We start from the raw sequence: 27,096 nt of genomic DNA on the forward strand, positions 1-27,096 counted from the left end.
AACACATCTTGTTTGTAGTAAAAAGTGGGAGTGAAGGTATGTGATTGATTTGATTTTGTATTCGCTCTGTAGCAGCTAACAGCATACAGCCCTGGCATTTTCTTGCCGTCACTGAAATCATAGCAACCAAAGGTGAGCTTGAGTTCAGGAACACCCACAGGCGATGAGCGACCGGTGATCTGGGTGACGATGGGCGAAAAGTCGCAGGGTAACATTCACCGTCTCCGAGATCATAACCAAGAGAAATGGCTGTGAGAGTATGAATGTTACTATACAGCAAAACATCTTATAAGAAAGGAGGAATTTCTGAAAAATGCTACAGTTGTGTGTTTTGGGATTCAGTCGGCAATGAAAATGTTGAAAAGTTCCTTTTAGGGGCCACACTGTTGTTACTGGTTCTGCTGGACCAGTCACTTTTATCTTCTTTAAATCAGGCTTTAGCTAACAAGATTCTCCACTAATAAAATGAAGAAGTCATGGATATTATAGTTAAGATGATGAGCGAGATGGAGTCCAAGAAGAGAAGCATAGGCTCTGAGAAATAGAGAGAGAGCGAGAGAAACAAAGTTGGAAAGAAAAACAGAGCATAAACATGGGACTCCTGCAGGGTTAGAGAATGGTGGTAGTGTCTTAAGCCTTGCTCATTTGCTGATAGAGGAGCTGGCTGGAGAGATTCTACACACACACACACACACACACATGCAATCACAAGTTAATATGCTGACCAGTGTGATAGCAGCATAGCCACATAAGCAGGTTGTTACTTTGCGCCGCATGAGGCAAAATGGGCAGGAGAAAGAGTATATGAGACAATAACACACCGACTCTACTGGACCACCATTACTCAGCAGAGGCTCATTTGGGCCAGAGTGTTTTATTATCCCACCCCAGCACATAAGTACAATTCCAGGACACTACCCTTCTACTCCTTTTATAAAAATAAAGATTCTGTAATGGGTGTTGGCTTGAATGTACAGTTCACAGAAAAACCTTTACTTGGCCTATTCATACTCAAATGTGTTCTTTCACAGAAACGGTTACAAGGTTGGACAAGCTCAAACATCCCCGTCCGTCCCACTGGGACTTCATTTAGAGTCCGAACATGACTTTAGGATTCCAGGTTAAAATGCTACACTACAGAGCTGGACTGTGTTGTTGCAGCTAATTGATACGAGGCTGGCAGCAATCACCAATAAATTTGCTGAAGCTAATGTTAGACAAAAAACATACATTCAGTCTAAACAGTTTGCCTTTACAGACAGATAGAAATTCAAAAAAATAAACATGCTCTATAGTAATGTAGCAGTTATGAACTACATAATTTTGGCAGCATTTAGACAGCAAAGTTTGTCTAATCTACACAATTATGGTGCTACAAAGGATTCTTTGAGCGATGCCATAGAACAACCGCATGAGCCTTATTCCACCAACCATTCTTAAGCCACTTTTCACAACAGTTCTGAAGTCGCCCGAATTTTTTTTTTTTATTTGGGATTTGTTCAATTTATGAGGACAGTAGGAATCCATCATTATGGGAATGTAGAGCGAACAACCCTGAATCTGATGTAGACTTTCTGTTGGGAAGAAAAAATGTGAGGCAATTCTTAGGAAAGGTATTGGTGAATGAGGCCTCGTGTTGAGTAAAAGAGTTTTTTGGGAGTTTGAAGAACCTTTAAAAAGTTCAAACTTGGTCACTTGATTGTGACTTGCCATTTGTTGTGCTATGTGCTATCCAGCGTTGACCAGCGGAGGACTGGTTCCCCTTTTGAGCCTTGGTTCCTCTCAAGGTTGCTTTGTGACCTTTGTTGTGAAAAGCTCTATATAAATGAATCTGAATTTGATGTAAAGGTTCTGTTCCATTCTAAAGATTTTTAACACTTTGACAATTATGATTCTTTAGGCACCACTCAAAGAACCTGTTGCACTTTGACACTGACATGTCAGTTGGTACAGAACTGGGGAAAGGAAATGCTACTTTTTTGTTTGTTACTTGTTACTTTGTTATTTTCCTATCAGCCACAACCTGGTTCATCTGAAGGATGCTCAAACTCTGTTAGACCCCAGCCCCAAGTTCTCAGGTGCTAGCATTCTTCAGCATGAAGAAGACTGCTTTAGTGTTCTCTAGATGGATGCACTGGTTGTAGACAAGTTGCTTGTTTAATCTGAAGGAAATAGACAGTGCTTTCTGCTGTTTGTTAATTGATGAGGTGCTGATGTGCTACTGTGCTAAGCTAACTGTCAATTCTTTTGCCCAGAGCTACATGCTGAACGAGCTTAGCTAGCATATTAAATGACACATATTGACATGCCAAAAGTCATGGGACAGGAACTAGCATCGTGTAGACGAAGTGCATCAACTTGACACATCGATTCCACAAGTGGATTAAAGATGTCTGGTGGGATATTGAGCCATTGAGTTCTGTGGTATTTTTAGGTGCAGGATCTCAAGTGCGAATGGACTTTTCCACCTCGTCCGGAAAATGCTTAATTGGGCTCATGTCGGGCAAACGTGCAGGCCACATCATTCGGCAGAACTCTCAGGAATGCTCCTTGAAATAATTTTGGACAACCTGGGCCCAGTGTCTCAGTGCATTATCTTGCTGGAATGGCCCATCATTGTGGGGGTGCGTGAAGTCTGTGAAGGGCTGCAAATGGTCACCAAGTAGTGAATCGTAGCCAGCACTGGTCAATGACAGGCAGACCAGTGGACCCATGCCGTTAAAAATATACAACACACCAGTAAGTAACCACCACCAGCCTGCACCAGTTGCCATGGGCTCTGTACCACACACAAACCCTACCATCAGCCCAAAATAAGTAGTACAGTGACTTATCAGACCATACTACATGTTGCCAGGCTCCAGTGAGCAGCCTGCACAAGCCCAGGTGAGGTGCTCTGTTCGGCAACGTTGTGTTAACAGAGGCACTCTAGTAGGTCTTCTACTTCTATATCCCATGGAAACTAAAGAGCACTGCACGGACTGGCGGGATATGCATGTAAAGCCTCCAGCATTGAATGTAGATCGCCAGTCATGTTCATTAAGCACCCATGGGCTACCATTGCACTGTCCGCTGTGGTTGGTAATGCCTTCTATGAGGTATTCCTGGTACACATGTGGAATGTTCAATGTCTGCTCAAGCTTCTGGCACCTCCAATATTCCACATCGCTTTGCCATGAGCACACTGGCCAGTTTTCAACCTCACTCACAAGACAACGCCTCATGGGCATTCCCAGGCTGTCCCCTGAGGTAACGCCCCTTTAACAATTCACACTGCTATCCCATGACTTTTGGCATGTCTGTGTATTCTCAGAATGTTTAATCAGCCATTACTGCCATTACTTCTAATATGTACGTCCACTAAACCAAAGTTAGCACAGAGCCGCTGGCAGAGCGAGTACAAGTATAAAACCTTTCTTTATGTGGATGGTCTTTAACCATTAAAACATTCCATTAATAAAATGTCTCTTTAATCAGCCATCAACTACAAGGAATTGTTCTTTAAATGGAACTGAAAGTAGTCCCTCAGCAAAGGTATAGAACCGAGGCTAAATGTAGAACTGCAAATTCAATAAAGCAATGACATACATGAAATGATGTGCTGACTCTAATTATCTCACCCTTTGACCCACGGTGCCAGCTGACAGCTTCTGAAAACTGCTGCAGTAATGGAATGATGGCCTGTGCTCACGTAACGTAATTGTAGGTGAGGAAACCTTGTTAAGGAGTCTAGCCTGGCTCTCTCATGGCAGCTGAAACAGTGAACAATATGTTATGACACAAACGTCACGTCAAATCAACTTTAGACCCACGGAAGCAGGAAGAAGAAACAGCTAATTCTGTTTCATTTGCGCAGACAAAGCCAAATTCCTCAAACCCATTTGCGAAAATTGTCAGGACGCAAGCGGGAGTACAAATGTTTGCGTAAAATGGCTTTCTCAAATGGCAATCACTCAAATCGTTTTTCCAGGGCTGGACGGAGGAAGCTGGCAGCATGCAGAGAGAGGCTAATTGGCCTTGGGTTTGTTTAAAGCATTGTGATTAATGAAGTTTCTAATGAGGGCTTTATGATGGAGGGAGCTATCCATCTGCCGCTGACTGCTGCACTCATCGGGGATAGCGTGGCCCGGGCGGTCAGGATTACAGCGCTGCGCTTCCGACACAGACATTTTTCTTCTGCTGCCCGCATCTTGATATGCCAGCCAGTCACCACTGACATCAGTCATGAGGAGAGTCCCCTGTGTACCAGCATTACCACAGACACCAGCAGCACACGTCACCAGCCACTAAAACTACTGAACACCAATCACGGTAAATTAGGGAATACACATACACACACACACAGACACAGACATACGGACACGGACACAACAGTAATGGAACTTACTGAATGGGTGATCACCGAATATGTCTTCATCATCAAAGTATGCTTGCAATGAAAGTAAAAAAAATAAAAGTAAAATAATGGTACAAATAATATAAAGAAAACACACATTGTCAACGCACATATACACACATACAGAAACAGAGTGTGTGAGTGTAAGTGAGAGAGAACAAAGAACACCTCTGTATGTGTCAAAGCGTCTACAGTTTCATAGGTCAGCGTTTCATTCCTGACAGGTTGAGAAATATGCTACTTCCTAAATTATTTCCACACCTTCAGAAAGTGTTTTTTTGTGAAGTAGAAAAAGATTTTACTCAGTAAGTCATTTTCAAGCATTTCTATCAGCACATTCATCATTAAATATATATATATATATATATATATATATATATATATATATATATATATATATATATATATAACCGTATACTGAAAGCAAATGTGAATTCATATGAATATGTAGTGTCAATCTGCCACAAAACCCTGAATTAGGAATTTCATATAAGAAGAAAAAATATATATATATTTATTTGCTTGTCCAAAAATTCTCTTTTTTCTTCCAATTTGGTTCTGCCAATGAACCCACCTGTTTATGGCTCCCTCTAACCCTCGCAATGCCCCAACACTAGGAGGGTAAGGGCTTAACACATGCTGATACATAAGAAGCCGATGCAGCACTGCCGGGCAGCCGACACGCTCACTTTGAGAAAAGCACCGGGTCCCCAGCTCCACCACACCACTCTGGACGTTGATGGCAAAGCGGCATGACTCGGGATTTAAACTCACAAACCCCGGACCATAGTGGTAGCGCGTTAGACCACTGAGCCACTCAGAGACCCCACATTTATTTTTTATATATTTATTTTTTGGAGTAAGAGATTTTATAAACATGTTTTGAAAAGCAGGACAGTGACCTTACAGTGAACTTACACTTGAGTGAAGCTGGCAGAATACTGCCCACCCCTAATTTTACCGTGGAAAGCTTGGAAGGTTTGCAGAAAGTGTAAGTGATGTTGGCCTTTAAAATTTCACAGGCTAGGATGTTCTGGAACATTTCTGGTAGGGTCTGCATTTGCTCTTCATAAAGCATTGGGATACTTTTGATCCTCATTTTGTTTTGATGAATTTTTACTTTCAACATGTTCAGAGGACACCATCAGCGCCCTCACATCCACTCCTCGTTTGGCTGGGCTATAGCATCCTTTCAGGACAGCTAGATGACATTAGAGAGGGTTTGTGTGTGATCTGCATTTGCCTGGGATTTAATCATATATTCAAAGCAGGTGTCCTGACCCACTGAATGCGAAAAAAACGAACTGATTACACAAACATGCAACAAGCTGTGTCAAAGAGAGGAACTGCAGGGCTCTCTCTCCAACTTATGCGCGCGCACACACACACACAGTGCATCTGCTACTTTTTCAGTTGTATGAGGAGAACGATACAAGCGTAGACTTCAAAAGTCGCAGTTATCAGCATCCATAAAAGCGTGGTGTAATCTGACATTATTTGCTTTGTAAGTAGACATAGTCTGTAAAAAAGGGTGGACTCTAAACGCTCAATCAATACCAATTTTCAGAGTCTGAAAGATCTGAGTTTGATGAAATGTCGTTGTTGTGTGTACGGCTTTGTTTTGCAGAAGAAAATAAATTTGGTCTTCTTTTATGGAAGGGAAAAATAATTCTTTGAACTTGGGGTGGAACGTTATGTGCATTCATCTCAAACGGTCATGGTACGGATGTCACAGTGTCGCACTTTTGTCCAGTTCGTGCCCTTATGCTCTTTGTCTCTTGGTTTTCTTTCTGTCTGTCTGTTTTCGATGTCCCCATGTGGTCTGGTTGTAGCACATGGCTTTGCTTGTGTCTTTGCCCCTCCCTGACCTCTCGTTCTCTTCCCCAGGTGTGCCATGTTAATCTCTGTATACATCTGTGTATATATAGTGGGTGTGTGGGTTGGCTGTTTGGAAGCCTCACAACCATGTCACATGGTTTGGGGTGCAGTGCTGCCTACATGCAAAGACATTGAAGGTACCGTGGAACCAAATTCCACAAGCGGAGTTCTACCTGAAACCCTAAGTTTGATTAAATATGATTGCTAAATATGATTGCTGATTGGCATCTGACTATGGAGAGTGCAAATGGCACACAGCAGCTAGAAACCCTGCCTGCGTCTTTCAGATCAGCAAGTCTGAGCTTTGAATGTGTAAATATGTCCTAAACGGAACTAACTGAAGAACTCATGATGAAATAGTGAGGATGTTCCCAACTATATTCCACTCAAGTTATGTATCATTCAGCAGTATGTCCATATTTGATGGCTCTAATGGCAGTAATGACTGGGGTTAAGCATGTTCTAAGCATGGTAAATGAATATGCAGGGAATCCTATCCATTTTATTCTGTATGCTTTTATTCTGGTCCTCTGAACTATGAGGTCCTGTTGGAGTCATAATACTACTATTGCTACACGTAAGCTCACGCTGCTGCACATCAGTCAGACGTCAGTTTGACTGTCACTTGTAGGGCTTGTCTAAGAAAGGAAAGCTCTATGGTGTTTCATTGAGTGTCCAGTGAAGAACAGATCACTGCATTGTAACCTTCATTACTGCCCTGCTCAAAAATCCATCTCAAGACCAGCTTGTGCTGGTAACTGGTTTTAGACAATCTAAGCTGGTCCTTGTTGGTCAAGGAGGTTGAAAATCTGGTCATCCAGGCAAAGACGTGCTTAAGCTGGTTGAGAAGTTTAGCTCTTGACCAGCACAGCTTATGTTTTACTTGAGTTTGATGGTTAAGATGGTCTATCAGCATGACCAACTACACCAAGGTGGTTGACTAGTTTGAACTTGCTGATACCACTCGACTACACTGGCTGCCAGTCTAATGACATCCATGAAGTGCACAGTTGCATTAGGTTATTTACTTTAATGACCTCGTAATTCAGAGGATCCAGCGATAATCAACAGAAAAATGCCCACAGGACAGAAGGTAGCAGCTTTGAAACATTCATTTGTCCCGTTCAGAAAGTTTATTTGCACCCACTTCTCATGGCACCGACTAGAAAAATGATGATACGACTTCAGTAGTCCAGTATGTAGTGGTGGGCAGGCAGCAATGGTCTAAATGTTGACACTCTGATTGGTGGCAGTGGCGGCCCACAGAGTAGAAATGCCTCTAACTGGCTCCTTTCTACCAAGCCAGTTCCTCACTACGCTCCGCCTCCACATGCTCGTTAACGACCCCATACAGTGCATTTGTCAAATGTGCTAAGAGGACGGGATACAAGCAGATAATGAGGATGGATATACTCTTTAATACAGTACAGGCTGTAGCACCTACCTCAGTGGAGACTATGTGAACCTAGGTGGAAAAGACTGTAACTTGCGCTACTGTCTTGGCTTCTGTTGCTCATATCAATACGGTCACATCCAAACCGTTGCTTTTGTACCATATTTTGCACACATACAGTATCCTTTTTATCATTACTCATTATTAAAAAGAAAGGAAACGCTGTACAGAAAAATGTCAGTACAGTTCTAAGGGTTAGTGAAGCAACCCTTACTGTTTAACCATAAAATCTACAGGATTAAAGCCAGTTTAGTGGAACTAAAGAACTTTCAAAAACCAGCTTCTCCGAGAAGAAAAAACTCAGACCAGACTACAACACAGCACAAAAAGAAAACACGCTGCCACTGTACTACCATTCTGATGAGCACGATTCTTTAGAACGCTGTTCTTTTATCCCCTCACATTATCCATGGGTGGTTTGTCTTGCGCAAAGGACAAGGGCAGACCCCATTAAGTGGCAAATTGCCGTCTCACAGCTTAATCAGTCGGCATCAGCATTCTGCAGGGAACATATGAAAAGTCATTATGGTCAAATCAATTCTCAATTACCTCTTTTTGCTGCCGCCATCGACACATTAAATAAATGCCCGCCGCTGTCACAGCTACTCCTGCTCACCAGGTGACAGCAAAACGGCTGCACGCGCGTTATTCGAGCGCCCAGCCAACACTGGTGGACTGTAAACAATCGTGAAAGAGCAGCGCGGAGGGGAAAAGGGACAGATAAGCATCGAGAGCAACAAGCACCATTAGTACATTCATTAGTGCTGTCACACCTGTACAGTGAAGCAACGGCTCACTACGCACTCGCCACGCTGCTCTTCGCGCACAGGCACAAGAAAGCATACACACACACACACACACACACACACACACACACACACACACACATAACAGTTAAACATATACACACTCACTAGGACTACACAGTACAGTGTACTTTTATAAGTAAGGCTCTAAGCAACTACACAATGTTTTATTGTGTGCTGTGAGTTTGTTTAAGTGGTATTCAGTTTTTTCAATATTGCAGTATACTGTATTACCGAAGGCAGCGGGTAGTGCAGATGGTCCTACAATTATGTGGCTTCCATTTCATATCATCATGCATTATTTCAAAACCAAAAATGATCAAATACAATGTTTCATTTGCTCAAGACAAGACATCCATATTCACCATTAGTATCAGACAGACAGAATTTGGCCTCCGTCTTTAAGACATTTGTGCAGTGAACACACACATATATACACACTAGTGACAGTGAGCCGAGAGGGGGAAGGGCCTTGCTTAAGGGTAGTCCAGGTATTGAACCCAACACCCTGTCATCAATAGCCCAGTGCTCTAACCACTGAACCACCAGTGCTTATAGAGTCACCAACTAACCTGCACACTAAAATTCATCCATAAAATTAATAAAAACAACTGCATATGTCCAACTGCTGCAAATCAGGAGAGAGAATCTAGTTAGCATTAGCTTAGTTAGCATATTAACATTCTGATCACAACAGAATTATGAATGTTTAGATGGTAATGGATGAAAGAAAGCTGAAATTAAAGTTGATTTCCTGCGGTGGTGGATCTGTAGCCCATTCGCTGTTGCACTGCAGACACACATGTTTCTAATCCAAACTTGTGTCTGAGAGAAGCAAAGAAAGCACAGAAAGTCGTCATGTGACGGGCTGTGTTTGGACTTGTTGCAGGCTATCTAGGCTTAGATGGCAGGGGGACACGTCCGCTCCTTGTAGTCTCTCCACTGGCGTTCCACAAGGCTCGGTTCTTGGTCCTCTTCTTTTCTCGCTCTACACTAGCTCTCTTGGTCAAGTAATATCCTCCCATGGATTCTCTTACCACTGTTACGCAGATGACACTCAATTCATCCTTTCTTTCCCACCGTCTGACACACAGGTTTCTACCTCCATCTCAGCATGTCTCGCTGATGTTTCTTCATGGATGACGGCTCCCCACCTTAAACTTAACCAGAGCAAGACGGAGCTGCTGTACATCCTGGGAACTGCTGGACTTCCAAACGATCTTGCCATCTCATTTAAGAACTCACTGGTCACTCCATCTACGGAAGCTCAAGCCATGTTGCAGATGTAACTTGGTCATGCAGATTTCTCCTGTACAACATCCAGAGAATTCAACCCTTCCTCTCTAGAGAGGCCGCCCAGGTGCTCGTTTAGTCTCTCGTCACTTCAAGACTACTGCAACTCTCTTCTGGCTGGTCTCCCTTTACGTACCATCAGACCCCTGCAACTTATCCAGAATGCAGCGGCACGGGTCGTCTTCAACGTTCCTAAATTCAGCCATGTCACTTCACTGCTGCGTTCTCTCTTCACTGGCTTCCTGTAGCTGCTGCCCGCATCAGATACAAAACCCTGACGCTGGCCTACAAAGCCAAGACTGAACCAGCCCCTACATACTTGATGGCAATGGTCAAAAGCTGATCCGCACCAAGAGCCCTTCAAGCTTCAAGTTTGGCTCGGCTTGACTCGCCATCCCTTAAAATCTATGGAAGACAAGCGTCCAGGCCTTTTTCTGTCCTGCCACCGAAGTGGTGGAACGAACTTTCTCTGGGTGTCCGAATGGCAGAGTCGCTTGCTATCTTCAAACGCAGACTGAAAACCCTCCTTTTCCGAGAATACTTGGGTGAAGAGTAGAGTACTATGGTCTTCTTACTGACTTGTGCTTAGTAGTGTCTAAGCTTAGAGGTTTTTTTGAATTGTTAGTCTATTCAAACTAGCTGAGATTTTTCTTGGGTAAACAGCGAAGCACTTTTGTAAGTCGTTCTGGATAAGAGCGTCTGCTAAATGCCTTAAATGTAAATGTAAATGTAAATGCTTAGCTAAGTTTACTAGCAGGCCAAACACCACATGCTCAGACCATGTTTCAGCTAACAAAGGCCCAAGTGACGCACATGTAGAGGATAAAGGCTCAAACCTGAGAGCACAGGGTCGACTGGATGGTCTTATGAAATACTTAACAGCCAAAAAATATTTAAAAAAATGTATCTATACAGTATAGCAAAATAAACGTAATAGGTCTACATCTTGACGCATTAGGGAGTTCACATTTAAGGGCTAATTACTGCTATTTCACCTTGGTTGGTCTTCTTAGGGGGGTGCATACCGTTTCTTTTTTTATCATTTCTTGACATTAAAACAATTGCAGAACTGAACCGAGTGCAAGCAGAGCAGAGTTACTGAACTCAAGGCTCTCCCAACTTTTGTGTAAATGTGGATGAATAAGAAATAAGGTGTTTGAAATGCTATGCATCTGTCCTCCATGTGGTAGAACGTCTCCATTTGTCTCTTCATTTCTGTAAAGGGACAGTTTTGTCCGTGTTTCACACAGAAAATGCTCACAGAGAGAAAAGCAGCCGAATGAGAGAGCGCTTTCACCCAGGCGTGCTTAACCTGCGAGCTTTGACAGGAGCATTATTGGCTATGGTTTCAAAAGCTGATATGATGAAATATGGTGAAAACCTCTGCCTTACAGTACTGCTGGAGTGATGGAGCTGAGCACCCTAGCGGTTAACAAAAGTCACAGGCTCAATCATATCAGTACTAACAGATACCAAAACACACTAACTTTAGCGTCCTGGTTCTGTAGATCATAAATTATACGTCTTTGAGATTCGTGGTTATGTATTTAGATGATAAATCCATAACTTACAGAAAAAGTTCAGTAAACACCTGGTCATTTCAACATGTGGTCGGACTGGCACTGCAGGCAAGGAGAAGCAGCTAAAGAGGCCCAAAATCTGTCTGTACATTTCCAAACTAGACAGTAATTAATCTCTGAATTAATCTCCTTTAAGAAAAGCTGCAGTTTTAAAAAATGCATAAGAAATGGCTCACTTAATCTGCCTCCAGAGCCGCTGTCCACTCCTCATCACCACACTGACAAAATATGTGGCTGAGCAAATGCTAATGCACCTAATATTGATGGTTTTGAGCAAGGGCACATCAGTATCAGTTAACTAGCTTTCTAACTATTGCTTGATAAAAACGCAGGTTCTCTTTTTTGTGTTCTTTACATTTGGAAAACTTCAGGTTTCAGTTTGCAATATGCCCAGCTGGCAAAGCCTGTTGCTTATACTCAAACAGTGGTTCAGATAGGGTGTGAGTGACAAGGCAAAAATTGTGTATCACAGTACATTTAGACATTATAAAGTGCTGCACTACATGCAGTTCAGCAGGTCTAATTCTGCCGATTGTAATGAAACACTGGTTAATCAGTATTGGGCAGTGTTCTTCAGGTATGCTCAGAAAAGCATATTGTGGATCACGATAAACTATCAAAAATTATATGATGGGTTATGATAATCGAATAGATAGAATATCATCATATTGCCCACCCCTAGATTCAAAGCCAAGATTAAGCTTGGCATCTCGATGTAGCCAAAACAAATGATACCAGCAAACTACTGCACCACTGTCTTCCCTTTCGTAAACTGTAGTACAGTGTATGCAAAAGTCTGAGCATTTCTGGCCAAATAATCTTTTTGTCATTTTTAAAAGGGATTTTGTGTTATTGCATAGTTACTTTAGATTTGATATCACAGATATCACAGCCAGATAACACAGTTTTCAAACACTGTTTGTAACCAGCTGGGAGTGCTTCTGTACTTGTTTTGGGTCTGTGTTGGTGCACAGCATGTTTAATATCTGCCCACAGATTTTCTGTGATGTTTCTGTGCAGTCTGGGGACTGTGTGTTTTTGAAGTAGAGGGTGGTAGATATTTGAGGTATGTTTTGGATAATTTTCCAGTTGTAAAAGTCAGCTCCTTTTCAGCTTCAGTGTCTTGACTGATTGATAACATTTACAAGAACCTATTATTACAACTACCTGTGTAGTGATCCCTGTGAAAAAACATCCTTAAAGCAAAATTTAGCAATGCTTGTGCAACCAGTGCTGCACAGTAGAATAGTGCTCCTCCAATTCAGTGTCAGCTACACCTTGTTGCAGGTCCTTTACTTGCATTGGTTTGCTGAGTGTTTTCTTGGTTTTCCAGCTCTTTCTTAATGACATTTCAGACAGATTGTGAGCTATATGTTTGTAGGCATCAATTGTGTGAATTCATTTTGAGAAACAGTCAGACTCCAAACTTAACCAGGGCCAAGACCAAAGAGCTGTCGAAGGACACCAGGAAGAAAATTGTAGACCTGCACCAGGCTGGGAAGAGTGAATCTACAATAGGCAAGCAGGTTGGTGTGAAGAAATCAATGGTGGGAGCAATTGTAAGAAAATGGAAGACATACAAGACCATCGATAATCTCCCTCGATCTTGGACCCCAAGCAACATCTCATCCCGTGGGGTCAAAATGATAATGAGAACGGTGAACAAAAATCCCAGAACTACACAGAGGGACCTGATGAATGACCTGCAGAGAGCTGGGACCAAAGTAGCAAAGGCTACCATCAGTAACACACTATGCCAAGAGGGACTCAAATCCTGCAGTGCCAGGACGGTCCCCCTGCTTAAGCCAGTACATGTCCAGGCCCGTCTGAAGTTTGCCAGAGAGCATATGGATGATCCAGAAGAGGATTGGGAGAATATCATGTGGTCAGATATAGTTATATATAACTATATAACCTTCTGGGAAGAACTCAACTCGTTGTGTTTGGAGGAAGAAGAAGGCTGAGTTGCATCCCAAGAACACCATACCTACTGTGAAGCATGGGGGTGGAAACTGTGTGAAGGGAAGAGTGAATGGGGCCATGTATCGTGAAATTTTAAGCCAAAACCTCCTTCCATCAATGAGAGCATTGAAGATGGAATGTGGCTGGGTCTTCCAGCATGACAATGATCCCAAACACACTGCTCGGACAACGAAAGAGTGGCTCTGTAAAAAGCATTTCAAGGTCCTGGAGTGGCCTAGCCAGTCTCCAGACCTCAATCCCATAGAGAAATTGTGGAGGGAGTTGAAAGTCTGTGTTGCCCAGCGACAGCCCCAAGACACCACTGCTCTAGAGGAGATCTGCATGGAAGAATGGGCCAAAATACCAGCTACAGTGTGTGCAAACCTGGTGAAGACGTACAGGAAACGTTTCACCTCTGTCATTGCCAACAAAGGTTATGTTACAAAGTATTGAGTTGAACTTTTGTTATTGACCAAATACTTATTTTCCACCATAATTTACAAATACATTCTTTAAAAATCCTACAATGTGATTTCCTGGATTTTTGTTTTTAATTTTTTTCACTCATAGTTGAAGTATGCCTATGATGAAAATTACAGACCTCTCTCATCTTTCTAAGTAGGAGAACTTGCACAATCAGTGGCTGACTAAATACTTTTTTGCCACACTGTAGCTGATGTGTTGAGTTACAAATGAAACATTTTTTCCTTTCCTCCTGATACAAATAACAGTGCACTGAAACAAGACAAAGACAGCTGAATAATTCAGAGATTTGGTGCATGTGAGTGGCATGGGTGGTGGAGGGGCTTTTTTCCCAAAACACTGCCTTAAATAAATCATAAATTAATCTTTTTAGGCAGAAGGTTATGCTGAAATTTACACTGTGTTTTAGACCACATTAATTACATTAGGTAAAAACTGGGTCTAAAAATATCCATGGTCTAAAATGTGCATCAGGACTACAGGTAGACCAATCAGTGTTTTTGGGGCAGATACAGATCGGCTATTGTTTTTGAGAATGAATTGGCTGCTGATCGCTGATACCGATCAGGCCCGGGGCTGGATAACACATTACACCTTTCCAGGCAAACGTCGTAATGGTCATCGTGCAGGGCTTTTGTTATGTTACGGGCACAGTCTCTCAGCATGAAATCTGCTTTACTTTTTGAAATCAACCAGTGTCCTTAAAACATGGTCAAACTCTGAGCAGTTTCTGAGAAAGCCTGTGGAATTTAAAGTGTCATCAGCTGTATGTGCTAGCTCTGCTGTTTTCTCAATACTTCCTGTACTGGGCTGAGTGAGGGTATCTGGTTAGTAGTGTTAAAACGTCTGCACTCTGCTTCCTCTACAAGGCGTTTGGTGAGTTTTAATTAAATACAGTAAAGAAACACATTCCAGCATGGCACACATAGAGCTTTTTTTTTGTTTAAGCCAAATTCTACACTGGCTTTAACAAGTTTCTGCAGCTGTGAGAGTCATGTGACCTCACGTAGAGCTGCAGCAACTTGCAAAATATGGATCATGGGATCTGATCAACTTTTAGTATCAGCTCAATTGTCATCCGGTCGCATATTTTGGCTGGAAATTGGCCAATAACGATTTATAGGCGATCCACCCTTTCCTTCTCTATTCAGAACACATATCTCTAGTGCAAATCCAGAGAAATATGGTCCAAATACAGACATTTAATTAGAGCAGAATGGATTTATTATCAATTATCTGCTATTCAATGTAACATCATTAAATCACCAGATTTGTTGTATTAAGGTGCCCTACGTCACAGAAAAGTAGACAAAAACAAAGACATGTCTTGTCTCAGGGCAAATCTTCAAAACTTGTTTTGAAAACACATGCCTTCAGACATCTTGAAATATCAAACACGACATCGCTGACGGCTGAGTATTCAAGACTCATCAAACTACCGTGACAGATAAAGGCAGAATATTGACTTTCTTAACTTCTGCTTAATCCCTTTTCAGTAAATGTGTCAAAGCAGTATAGGCTGTGAATACTGCACCCTCTAAAGAACGTGGTAAACACGTCCCTTATATAACACTGTGGCTGGTGATAGATTTTCCGAAGGCTGAGGACTGACGAAAGCATGACAAATAGCCGTTGTGGGCAATGCAGTGTCAAAACATATTGGGCCATTTTTCTTGCCCTGTGTTTCGGCAACACAAGCAGCAACTCAGCAAGTGCTCTGAATTAAACAACACATGTAAATATGTTTTATGTGTGTTTCACATTTATGTAGTCATTTAGTCTCTGATTTCTGATCGGTGACATAGTAGAAAAATATATTTTTGGTGATGAAATGTTATGTTGGCTGGATTTAACGTCATGTAAACACTAAGAACTAGAGCTAGTCTGTACAGTGTGAATCCCGCTTGAAGATTGAAGGTGTGATGATCCTTCATACAGCCCTCTTCAGCTGAACCAGTGTTGGCCCAGAGCACAACATCCTGCCAATAACACAAATAACTATAACAGGAGCATTTAATAGTCCTTCTACAGAGAAAGGCATGCTCCTGGAAATGACAGTTAATGATATGAAGAACTACAACATCATGGTGTTATCATGCAAAAGCTCCATAAATCTCTAAAATGGCAAATTTACTTAGCCATTTAGCCTTAACGTTTAATAGAAGTATATGTTAAAAAAAAATACAATTCCAGGTCATTTTGGAGCAATTCTATTGCGCCAGATAGAGAAACAAGGTTTTTGCTGGACAGTGAAAATAGATTTCTTGCTTGTTTAACACAAATTAAAAGCCGTAACTAAAAATACGCACCTAACACTTCTCTCAAATCTCTAACTGTACAGGTTCAGTAAAGTGTGTAGGTACTGTGAATATTTAGACGTATTCACACATATTTGAACAGTGTCATGTTGTGGTTGCCAGGCTCTATAGAGCAATATTCCCCACAGCCTTTTCCACGTGCTGAGCTGTGCGTCACTGGATGAATTTAGCAAGTAAACAACACAGCCAATGTATCTTGATAGTACAGTTTATTACACTCCTATACTCTTAAAAAGGGCTTAGCAATGGCAATGCTTCTATATAGAACCATGACAACTCAAAAAAGAAAATATTAGGTGCTTAAATATTTAAAATAGTTATTTGCCTGCTTAAAATCATTGTTGTTTCTTTATAGAAAAAAACTTACAAAAAATGGAATCCACTACCATTAAAGGGGCAATGAATCCCTTCTTTATACTATATAGTTACAGTTGTTATGATATTACCCAGCCTATTCTCATCAACACCTTACCTTAGAAACTTCCTATTGCTTAAATATGGCTCATGTCTTGCCGGTACTTCTAACTGACCTAATGTTCATGTTAATGTTTAATGTGCATTAATTTAACACATTCACTGAAGACTCTTAAAAATGCCAACCTTATAAAGACAATCTCATTTCTGTTTCACATACAGTTCTGCAAATAACTGGGCTAATATAATCTGAATCGTTTGCTTGTTGAGCTAAAAGCGATTTTCGAAAGTACTGAAGGCCTGAATGAACAATCAGCACACTTTGTGAGCGAATAATGACCATGGATCTACATAGAAAAAAAAGTACAGTAGGCAGAACAGGACTAAATGATGAGTAATTAATGAGAAGAACAGAAGGTTCTAAAGGCCGCCAACCAGCAAAGACAACTTATTCCCTACAACTGGCAACCAAGCACGGTAACCTATGGCAACCTGAGCTGTTTTTGGCAGGGCCAGGAATAAGTGTTGACTTCGGAACATTTCAGAGAAGGAATCTCATCGATTCTTCTCAATACACACACACTTACACTCACACAAACACACACACACACACACACACACACACACACACACACACACACACACATACAAGCAAGCTCACATTTTTACGTGGCACACTGCACCCAAAGCAACACTGCCATCATTCCAAATTTCCACACCCTGGTGGTCTAACAAATCACAGCCTTTGGATATACTAGTAGTATGCATACTACCTCCCTACATCACTCAGCATGTTCGACCAGTGCAGCTCAACAACTGCATGAACAGTTTGTGGATTATATGAAATCCAGCAGTAACCTCTTCTAACTCTTACTCAAACCTGAATCTGGTGTCCACTCTTCCTCACTGTCCCTCTCATCCTCACTGTCGGACGGATTGACCCTCAACTGCTCTGACACATAGGAATGAGGTCCTTTAACATAGTGATTCTCAATCCTGGTCCTAGGGACACTCATCTCATGCGCCATCCTACCTGATCCATATTCTTAACTGGGTACAACAACTACAGCTGCTGAATAACAAGCTGATCATTCGAACCAGGCAGGAAAGAACAGGGGGTCCCCAGGGTCCACTAGAGATGAGGACCAGTGCTTTAGTATGATTGCTCTAACAAAAGTGGCCTAACTGCATAGTGCTGCCCTGAGGCAACAAATGAAAAAACACAATTTTAGGAAGTAAATGAAAAAAAAACTTCTTTAGGCAAAATATTATAAAAAAAAAATTATATGTTTTATATATTATATTTAAATATAATATAAATATAATATATTCATATATTTTTAGATAATACATCTAAAGTTATTTCAATTAAAAAATGTCAAATATGATATCTTGCTAATTGCTGGCACCGTGTCCCATGTGGCTTTGGTTTCCACCCCCATTCAAACCCACTTGTATCCCTAGTTTCATTGTACAGAGACAGGTCTGTGACATTATATTAAAACATAATCAAAATTGAAAGGGTTGGTGTATAAAAAAGTGGTGTGTTGCCTGAGGGCAACACCATATCATAGAAGACTAACTTCATTAGTTTGCATGATTTTTTTAAAGCATGTTCTAAGTCACAAACATACAAACAGTTGCTATAAAAGAACACATCTGTGGGCAAAGTCATCTGTAGGCAGGTCAACGGTAGCCTCATTAATGCAAAACTTTCTGCTAAAACTGATCAGAGGATTGTGCATTTCTGCTGTGTTCTGAAACAGTCACTAGGATAATGAAGACTTTCTGCAACTGTTAACAGTCGCAGTCTACAGAGTTCATGCAAACTGTAAGCTAAATACAGACCTTCTCTTAGCAGAACACATATATAAACTAATACTGTAGAATTTCCTTTAATGAAGCTAAAGTCCACAGCGTGGGTAATGAGTCTGGTTCTGTCCGCCAGCTCTGTTCTGCAGTGGTCTGACAGTACACTGTGAATAAGAAGAGCTGTTGAAAGAGCCTGAATGATGGCAAACACTGCCACACTGGCATTTTAATGAGCGTTGGTTTTTCTTTTTTCTTTTTTTTCCTTCCCTTTTCTAATCACACGACTGCTCAACTTTGACAATGACATGAACTATGTATGAGCAACAGCAGCCAAAGTCTCAGTAGACTATAGGAAGACAGGAGGAGAGGAGCAGGGAGGCTTCAGATGCTAGCAGTGATGAAGAGAGTGTGTGGGTTGTCTGTGGGTTGTTTCCTAACTTCAGTGCTGTCGCCTGCTCTGACTAGGTTAGATGACCCGTGGACGGCAATAAAAGCAACGTAAAGTGGTAATGAGCGCGAGCATGGCCTCAAGGTGCCGGATTTATTGTATCGCCAAGTCATACGCTCATTGCCACATACACACATACACACACACGTGCATAAGTGTATGGGCTGAGCGAGATACCACCACCGTGGCTCGTCACACAGCGATTTCTTGATCAAATCCGGCTCTTGCTTCACTGTCCTTATTAATTAGCTCCCATGGTGAGAATCCATTAGTGGCTGGTGTCTTGCTGTGTTCACATTTAACTCAATCTACACAAATGCACAGACATACCCACCCCCCCTCCTCCCCCCACACACACACACACAAACACACACACATATATAAGCAGAGGGTTCCTTAAAAGTAAAGAAGACAGATGAAATTAGATGTGGTCTTCGTTGAAGACTAAGCTGTTAGGTCTTCTATTTGCTTCAAAGAGAAGCACAGTAGGATAAGAAAATAAAAGATAGGGTGAAAGAAGTGTAGAGGGATTAGATTTCTGGCTCTGACAAATAAGAAAGGCCTCTCGCGAAGGCGTCTGAAGATTGGGTGGCGCGGATCAGCGCTGAGAACAATGTAAATTGGCAGAGGCAGCAACACAACTTTACTCAGCAGGAACTCGCACTGCTACTTTTACAGCTGAAGATAAAGAATGGTTGCATGCGCTCACCAATAACGACGACATTACCGACACACAGAAAATGCCACACAGGCAGTCAAGTCATTAATCAATACAGATTCAATGATTTATCCACATACAGTCATGCAAAACAAATTCATATTCAATGAAAACCGTTGCCTTTTTTTAAAAAATCTGGACATTTATTTGAACAATATTGAGAGATGGAGGTAATATACCTAAACATATACAACTGCAGAAATGCCTTTTGTAAAATGTTAGGACACCCACACATTTACTACTTCTTTAAAGGTCTAAAATTAGAATCAGCTGCAGATGTTTAGAAAAAGGTTATAGATGATTCTTATTTAAACCTCAGACCTTTAGTTTAGTTTGCTCTTGATTGATAAAGTGGGTGAAATCACCATTGCCGGATCCAAAGAGCTCTCTGAAGCCTTCAGAAAGAAGGTTGTAGATGCAGAAGAGTCTAGGAAGGGGTTTAAAAGATTAGATAGAAGTTAGCCATTCCACTGTCCAGAAAAAAAATTTACCCTAGCAAGTCCAATCCCAGAGACAGGCTCCTCCAAAATCCTCTCTAACGATGTTCTAATGATCTGCAGCTGATGAGGTCTGAGTCTTAGACTCAGATTTTAATTTTAGGAAATTTTAAGTAGTAATAAATGTGCAATTGCATTTGACAAATGACCCTAAAATTCTTGTGCATGTCCACATGCTTAAATACGTTCAAAACACAGAGGTCCCGATTTTAACGACACCATTTTAGCGCACTGTGCAGCCTGATTTAGGGTGTCAGTGTGTCTTTGCTATCGTAACGATGGGAAAAGTAAACCTTGTGCGGCTTGAAACGTGAGCAAGGTATGTACTAAGTCTCTTAATTAATCATGGGCATGTTTTGGGCGTAACCTATAAGAAACCAATCAGCGTGTCACTTGCCGTTCCCTTTAAGAGCCAGGTGCGGTTTGACTTTGGCAGGTTGCTATTTCAATGGCGCAAAGCGGGGGCATACGGGCGTTGGGCACGCATCTGTCACTGTCAAGACAGCAATGAACATCTGACTGTTGATGTCTGCCTTGATTGTTTTCAGTCAGTGGCGCACCTGTGGTTTCCGCTGCCAAGATAGCAATGTGCCAGAAATTTACCTGAACACACCTCATTTCGAGCACAGCGACACACCTTGACCAGGGTCTTAGAAAGGCCCCAAAAGGCTTTCATGGGGGTCCGATTTTTTTTCTCCAGTCAGTGACAACAGTCACGGTTCTTTAACGCAGCCTATACACATCATACATTTGTACACAAATGTTTGGGCAGTGAAGGATTGAGTAACGAAAGCCGCCCCTTCAGATGAACTAATCCTAGAGCTAAAACTAGAGCAACCAGTCCACCAACCAACACTAAATATTGAGGAGAAACTACATTAGATTGTATCAGCTCTCAGTTACAGCACCACAACGGCTCTTGTGGCACAAGCACATTAGCATTTATCTTCGCAAAGAATATGTTTAAATGCAAATGCTATCAACACTGTCTCACTGTACAGCTTTGTGTCACTGTTAAGACTGAGATGCTTCCAGGACGTGTACTACATGCTAATAATCGGCAAGCCTGGAGGTATTGGCAATGGTTGTGGATAAAGCCCCAGCTTTACGTTTCACTAAATTCCTCAACACAAAGCCAATTCAACATTTCAATGAACCCATCATCCAGAATACGCTGCCTTCTTCTGCCATGTATGACCCACACTTGAAGTCAAGGATTTGAGGGACTGATCCCTCCACCACCCCACTTTCGCACAGCATGTGAACTTTAACTAGAAAAATTTGCCTCATAGAAACAGCTGAAGCCTTTCTTTTCATAAGACTCTCCCTCTGTATCTACAGTGAAAACGAATCATCTACTACGTTTTCTACCCACAGTTCAATTAAAGTGTCTGATCATTAGTGCAGAACTTTAAGGCGAGCCTCGAGTACTTTTCATTTTTTTCAAAGTTCAAAGTCGAAAACTGCTCTTTGCAACGCAAATGCCCTTTAATTGGAAGCTGGCTAACTCTTCCAGCATGTAAGCCTCAATGCCTAGCGGCTGCACTAGAAACTAATGTACCTGGGAACAGCAGGAGTTAATAGATTCAACCTAGGATTTAGCCAACAGTGAGCTCAGCGAAGGGTTACGGGTATGCAAAAATGTCCAACGTGCAAACGCACACCCAGTTCAGGTCCCCAAAATTGAAATGTTAGTTACAGCCCTTCTAAACAGGTGAGATGATACTGCCTCAAACAGGAGGAGATCTTCTCAAATTAACCACAAATTACACGCATGTCCAGATAATTAGCAGTGCTGAGGTGTCCATCAGTTGTCAGCTGCCACCACCAACACAAAGCCCACTGTTGCTGAAAGAGTAAGACCCGTGGGAAGTAAAAAAAAAAATAATAAATAAAAAATAGTAACCACAAACTTCTTAAACTGAGAGCCTACAAAGCGGCAGCACATGTAAATATAGCTGAACAATACAAGAATGCGTAGGTAACATAAATGTCAGATCGATTAAGAGGAAAAGGAAATCATTCAATTAGTGAATCTGCTAATTAGTGACATTTATGCAGGCAACAAACGGTACTAATTTACTTTAAGATTTAGTAAGCAAATAAGGGTAGTGTACACATATCTAGTACAGTGTTTCTCAACCCTGTTCACATTCATTACTCAGGTAGACGTGTAAATACTAGGGTTTAAAAAGACTTCTATAGAAGGTGAAGTATCAACTTCAGCTTTTTACTCAAGCAAAAGTGTAAAACTTCTGGTTTCAAAACGACTTAAAGTATAAAAATAAAAGTAATGTAAGGAAAACAAAGGCCAGAAGCTTAGGCTGTGCCACATGGGCCTATAGATGCACTAGGCTGCCTGATTCAGCTGCATATCTGCATTTGCATATAATGCATATTGAAAATGAATGCATTTTAGTAATATCAAATATATTAAAGCAGCATCTATGTGCACTACTGAGCATTAACATGTTTTATAGAGGGAAAATATGAGGAGTAGTTGCCTATATGTATTGTAATGGTGCAAAAAGTCAAACTTCAGAGGCATGTTATCAACAACCTTTACTTGAATGTAAATGTAAATTGGGACGTTTCACTCGAATTCTCTTGAGTCTCGGACATCTTCATACTATGCTACATATGTCTGCTATGTCACAGTTTCCGAATTCTGATTTTTTTTTTTTAATGATGACAAGCTGGAATGAAAACAAACAGAAATGAAATGGAAGTAACGAGGCTATTTGTAAGGAGTAGAAGAAAAAAGTCGGCTGAAATATAATTACTCCAGGAAAGTATAGATAACCACAAATTCTACTTAAGTGAAGTAACGAGGTATTTGTACTTTGTTACTTGACACCTTTGGTCCTGGAGGCAGCCTGTCCTGCACATTTTAGTGGACTCTCTGCTTTAACACATCCTTGAAAGCCTGAAAGGGCTTGTTAATGAGCTGATTAGTTGGATCAGGTGTATATGGAGCAGGGTAGGGTGCCTCCAGGACCAGGGTTGAAAAACACTGATCTAGTACACACACGTATGCACTGTATGGACAAAAGTATGGGGACACCTGCTCGTTCATTGTTACTTCCAAAACTAAGGGTATTAAAAAAAGAGTTTATCTTGCTTTAGTCCGAGTGAATGTTAGTGAGGTCAGGATGCTGGATAATTACCACCCCACCTCATCCTCAACTCACGAACTCATCCCAAAAGTATTGGATAAAGAACTGTCCTCCTTTCCAGAGAACACAGCTCAATACAGCATTGCTGTTGCTCTTAGCATAGATGTTCAACACAACTCCACCAGAGAAAGCAAAGGTAACTGAATTGGTCTGATCCTCTGGTGTTCACTGCAGTGGCCATAAAGTGCAACTGCTGCACCACTGATGCTCTTTTGCTTTGTGCAGTATGAGTTTTATGCACATCTGTTCTTTAGCCCTAATGTTTCCTTTTACACTAATGTGCATACGGCACAGCTGCTCCTTATAATAGCCAAGCAGACCGTCTGTACGGAGGAGGAGGAGTGCATGTAAACCAGTAGTCTGGTAAAGTCAAATTTTCACATTCTTTCCCCTGACATCAAAGGCAGTCAGTCAGTCAAGAGATGGTTGGTGTCTGAAATTTGAAGTTCTGACGTTTCTTTATTTTTACATTTGAGCTATTAGGCTAATATAGCTAACAATTAACGGAAACTTATGTGCACTCATTAGTGTTCGTCTTAAGACTGTGCAAAAAGTCTGGCACTGGTACAACTATTCCAGTTCCATTCTTATGGATAAGACATTGCCATGGTGTTAGAATCCACAGAAGATGCCTTCACAACTGGACACAGTTTAAGGGAAGTAATGATTTTGCTATGCAGTTTAAGCAGTGCTATATTGGTCTATATAATATATATAAATGTTAGCCACATACAATGCATTTGGAAGGCCCTTTCACATTTGCACCTTGCACTCAATACTCCACAATGAGAAAAGGAAAGTTACTTGACGCTTGATATTTAGCTCTGGGGGTCTCACATTTCTCTTAAGCATCCTTCCGATTTTTCTACACCTTGATTGGAGTCCACCCGTGGTCAATTCAGTGTGATTGGACATGAATTGTAAAGACACACCTAGACCTGTCTATATAAGGTCTGACAATCCTTGGAACAACCAGGACTCACAGGTCAGATCTGGCCACCGCACCAAACTAAGTAATCAGGGGAGAGGGGCCTTGGTAGGAGAGGTGACTATGAACCCAATGGTCACTCTGGCTGAGCTCCAAAGATCCTGTGTGTAGAAAGGGGGAACTTCCAGAAGGTCAAGCATCAATGCAGCACTCCACCAATCTGGGCTTAATGGCGACAGTAGCCAGACAGAAGCCTCTCCTCAGTAAAAGACACATGAAAGCCTGCCTAGAGTTTGCGAAAAAAAACAACAACAAAAAAAACACATCTAAAGGACTCCCAGACTGTGAAACTAGATTCTCTGGTCTGATGAAACCAAGATTGAACTTTTTGGCCCGATTCTAAGTGGCATGTCTGGAGGAAACCAATACCAAACCCTGCAGTAAAGCATGGTGGTGGTAGCATCATGCTGTGGAGTGTTTTTCATCGTCTGGGACTGGGAGGCTGGTCAGGGTATCCAACTGGACCAAAGGTTCATACTCTAATAAGACAATGACCCTAAGTGCACAGCCAGGACAACACAGATGAGCCCTGACTTGAGCTCAATTGAATATCTCTGGAGACAAAGAAATCCAGAGAAATTCAGGTGGAACCTTGTGGCATCATACCCAAAAACACTGGAGGCTGTAATCACTGCCAGAGTGCTTAATTGCAAAAGATGTATTAGGTAAAGGGTTGTAATACTTATGTCAATGTGGAATTTATTTTTCCTTTTCAATAAATTATCAAAAATTTCAGAAAATGTTGTATTCACTTTCTTGTATTGGGGGCATCCTGATGAACTTGATTTTTTTTTTTTTAGTATATAACCCCATTTTGACAACATATTTCATAGAATTTTAATTTATATTTAGATTATTTTTAGATTTAAATTTAGATTTACATTTGATCACTTCTCTGATTAAAAATAAGCAATAATAAGGGCTTATCAAACCAAACTGCAGCCAGCAACAACGGAAGCCTTGTGGCTTTTGTAGAAATACAGTAGCTCAAAGAAAGCTCTAAGGAGTCAACACACTGATAAGTTTGCCTTTCACCAATGGAGAAGTGCACACGCTGTTACTCCTCTTGCAGTGGATGTAAACCAATAAAAAATATTTAATCAGTGGTTTTCCATTCCACCGGTGAAGCTGCTACTAGGCGACCAGTGGAAAAAGGCTATGTGTTGACTAGCAGCAGCATAGAATAACTGTGAAAGCAAGAACTCTTCTGTTATTGGTCACATATGGCAATAACCCCTGAAACCTGCAAATGTTTGTTTCAGTAAAGGTGATACAAAGCTGATACAAAAGGAGTACAGGGACGAACGAACGTAGCAATTCAGTCTTCGCTAAAGATGCAGTTTAGTGAACGAGCAGCAAAGCACTAGACCTGGGTTAAGCAGAGTGAATGGAAGGCAGTGTCATAGAGATCCACTTCGTTTGCACCCTGTTTGTCATCAGAAATGCCCTTATGACTTAATGTCATATTGATGGTATCAAACATTGGCAATACCGGCACATTCCCAAGGCTGCAGACGCTGCACCAGGGAGTTCAAAGCAGATCAAAAGGCGATAAGGAGATCAAAACACCAATGAAGACTTAACTCCTTCACTACTCCAGCAGCACTCTGAATTTCTGAACATGGATTGTAGCTTCAAAATAACAGCTTGTTGTAACTTGCCATACCATCAGGTACTGCAGTTGAGTTCACAGTAATCAGAGAGGCGACGTTAACCAAATGCCGCTCTTGTGTTAATCAAGGAAAGCGTGGAGCAGGTGCAGTACGTTCTTCTTCATTTCCATTCATGTGATAACAAGCACCGAATGTGGGACAACTTCACAACTTCAAAGAGCCCAGTTTAAATTATCAAGACTGCAGCTGTAACTTAAATCCACCTCTTTTCTCAAGTCTGGCATTTCCTGAAAATGCACTAGTATCGTTAAAGGCTGGACCAGAGGATGGTTTCAACAGGTTTCAGTACTATCACTGAGCAGCTAAATGCCATGGAAGGCAAAAGGCATCCACAACCAGAAATCTATCCCCGACAAGTCATGGACAAACACATATAAATGTATGTGTAAGAAGAAAATGGCTTGTAAAAAAAGAAATAGGCTGCACAGGCAATCAAACGTAAAACAGGTCTGTTATTATCTATAATTATAAGCATATATCTATAATGTTTGGATTTGATTTCTTAAACCAGTGTCTGGGAATGTGTTCCATGTATTGCTAACTTAATTTATGCAACAGGTACATGCTGTTCTTGTTCATTAGACCGTACTGTAATTCTCATTAGAATTAAGATGGGCTTAAGATCTGCTGATGTTTGATAAGTTTACCCTTTTGACTTTTTCCAAAGTATACCACTAAAGATCTGAGTGACTTTGACAAGGGCCCAATTGTGATAGGTAAACGACGGAGTCATCTCCAAAACATCAGGCAGGTCTTGCGGAGTTTTCCAAAGTGGTCCAAAGATGGACAACCGGTGAACTTCAGGACTTGCTTGTCGATTCTGCTGATAACATCTTGCTAGCTGATACCACAGGACACCTTCAGAGGTCTTGTGGAGTCCATGCCTTCACGGGTCAGAGCCGTTTTGACAGTGTTACTTGTATGGCAGCGTGAACTGCAAGAAGTGACATTTTCAATTCCAATTTGGGCCACTTTCATATGGAAAGTCAAAGTCATCAGTCAAAGTGTCAGTCTTCATTATAATTAGCGACATCAACATGCCAGTTACTGTGGTTACACTCAGCGTCTTTTGTTTAGAAGGATGAGCGAGAGAACACAGGGAGTAAACAAATGAGCACAGCACTGTCTAATGAGAAAAATCAAGTTAACAGTGGTGCAACATCAGGAACTCGAAGGCACTTCCTCAAACACTGTTGTGTCC

At 41.4% G+C, this 27,096-nt stretch overlaps 1 protein-coding gene across 6 annotated transcripts in view; it reads right to left on the reverse strand.

Annotated features, from left to right (window-relative positions):
* Positions 1 to 27,096, reverse strand: part of tenm2b (teneurin transmembrane protein 2b) — a 325,773-nt gene that overhangs the window by 199,194 nt on the left and 99,483 nt on the right. For 2 of the 6 annotated variants that reach the window (XM_072662450.1, XM_072662448.1), the window contains one exon: positions 4,388 to 4,429. The exons of the other annotated variants lie outside the window; for them this stretch is intronic. In XM_072662450.1, the coding sequence (XP_072518551.1) occupies positions 4,388 to 4,429 (42 nt within the window). The remainder of the gene's footprint in view (positions 1 to 4,387; positions 4,430 to 27,096) is intronic. 6 annotated transcript variants of the gene reach the window in all.

The sequence above is a fragment of the Salminus brasiliensis genome, chromosome 18 (genome assembly GCF_030463535.1).
Source record: "Salminus brasiliensis chromosome 18, fSalBra1.hap2, whole genome shotgun sequence".
NCBI lineage: Eukaryota > Metazoa > Chordata > Actinopteri > Characiformes > Bryconidae > Salminus > Salminus brasiliensis.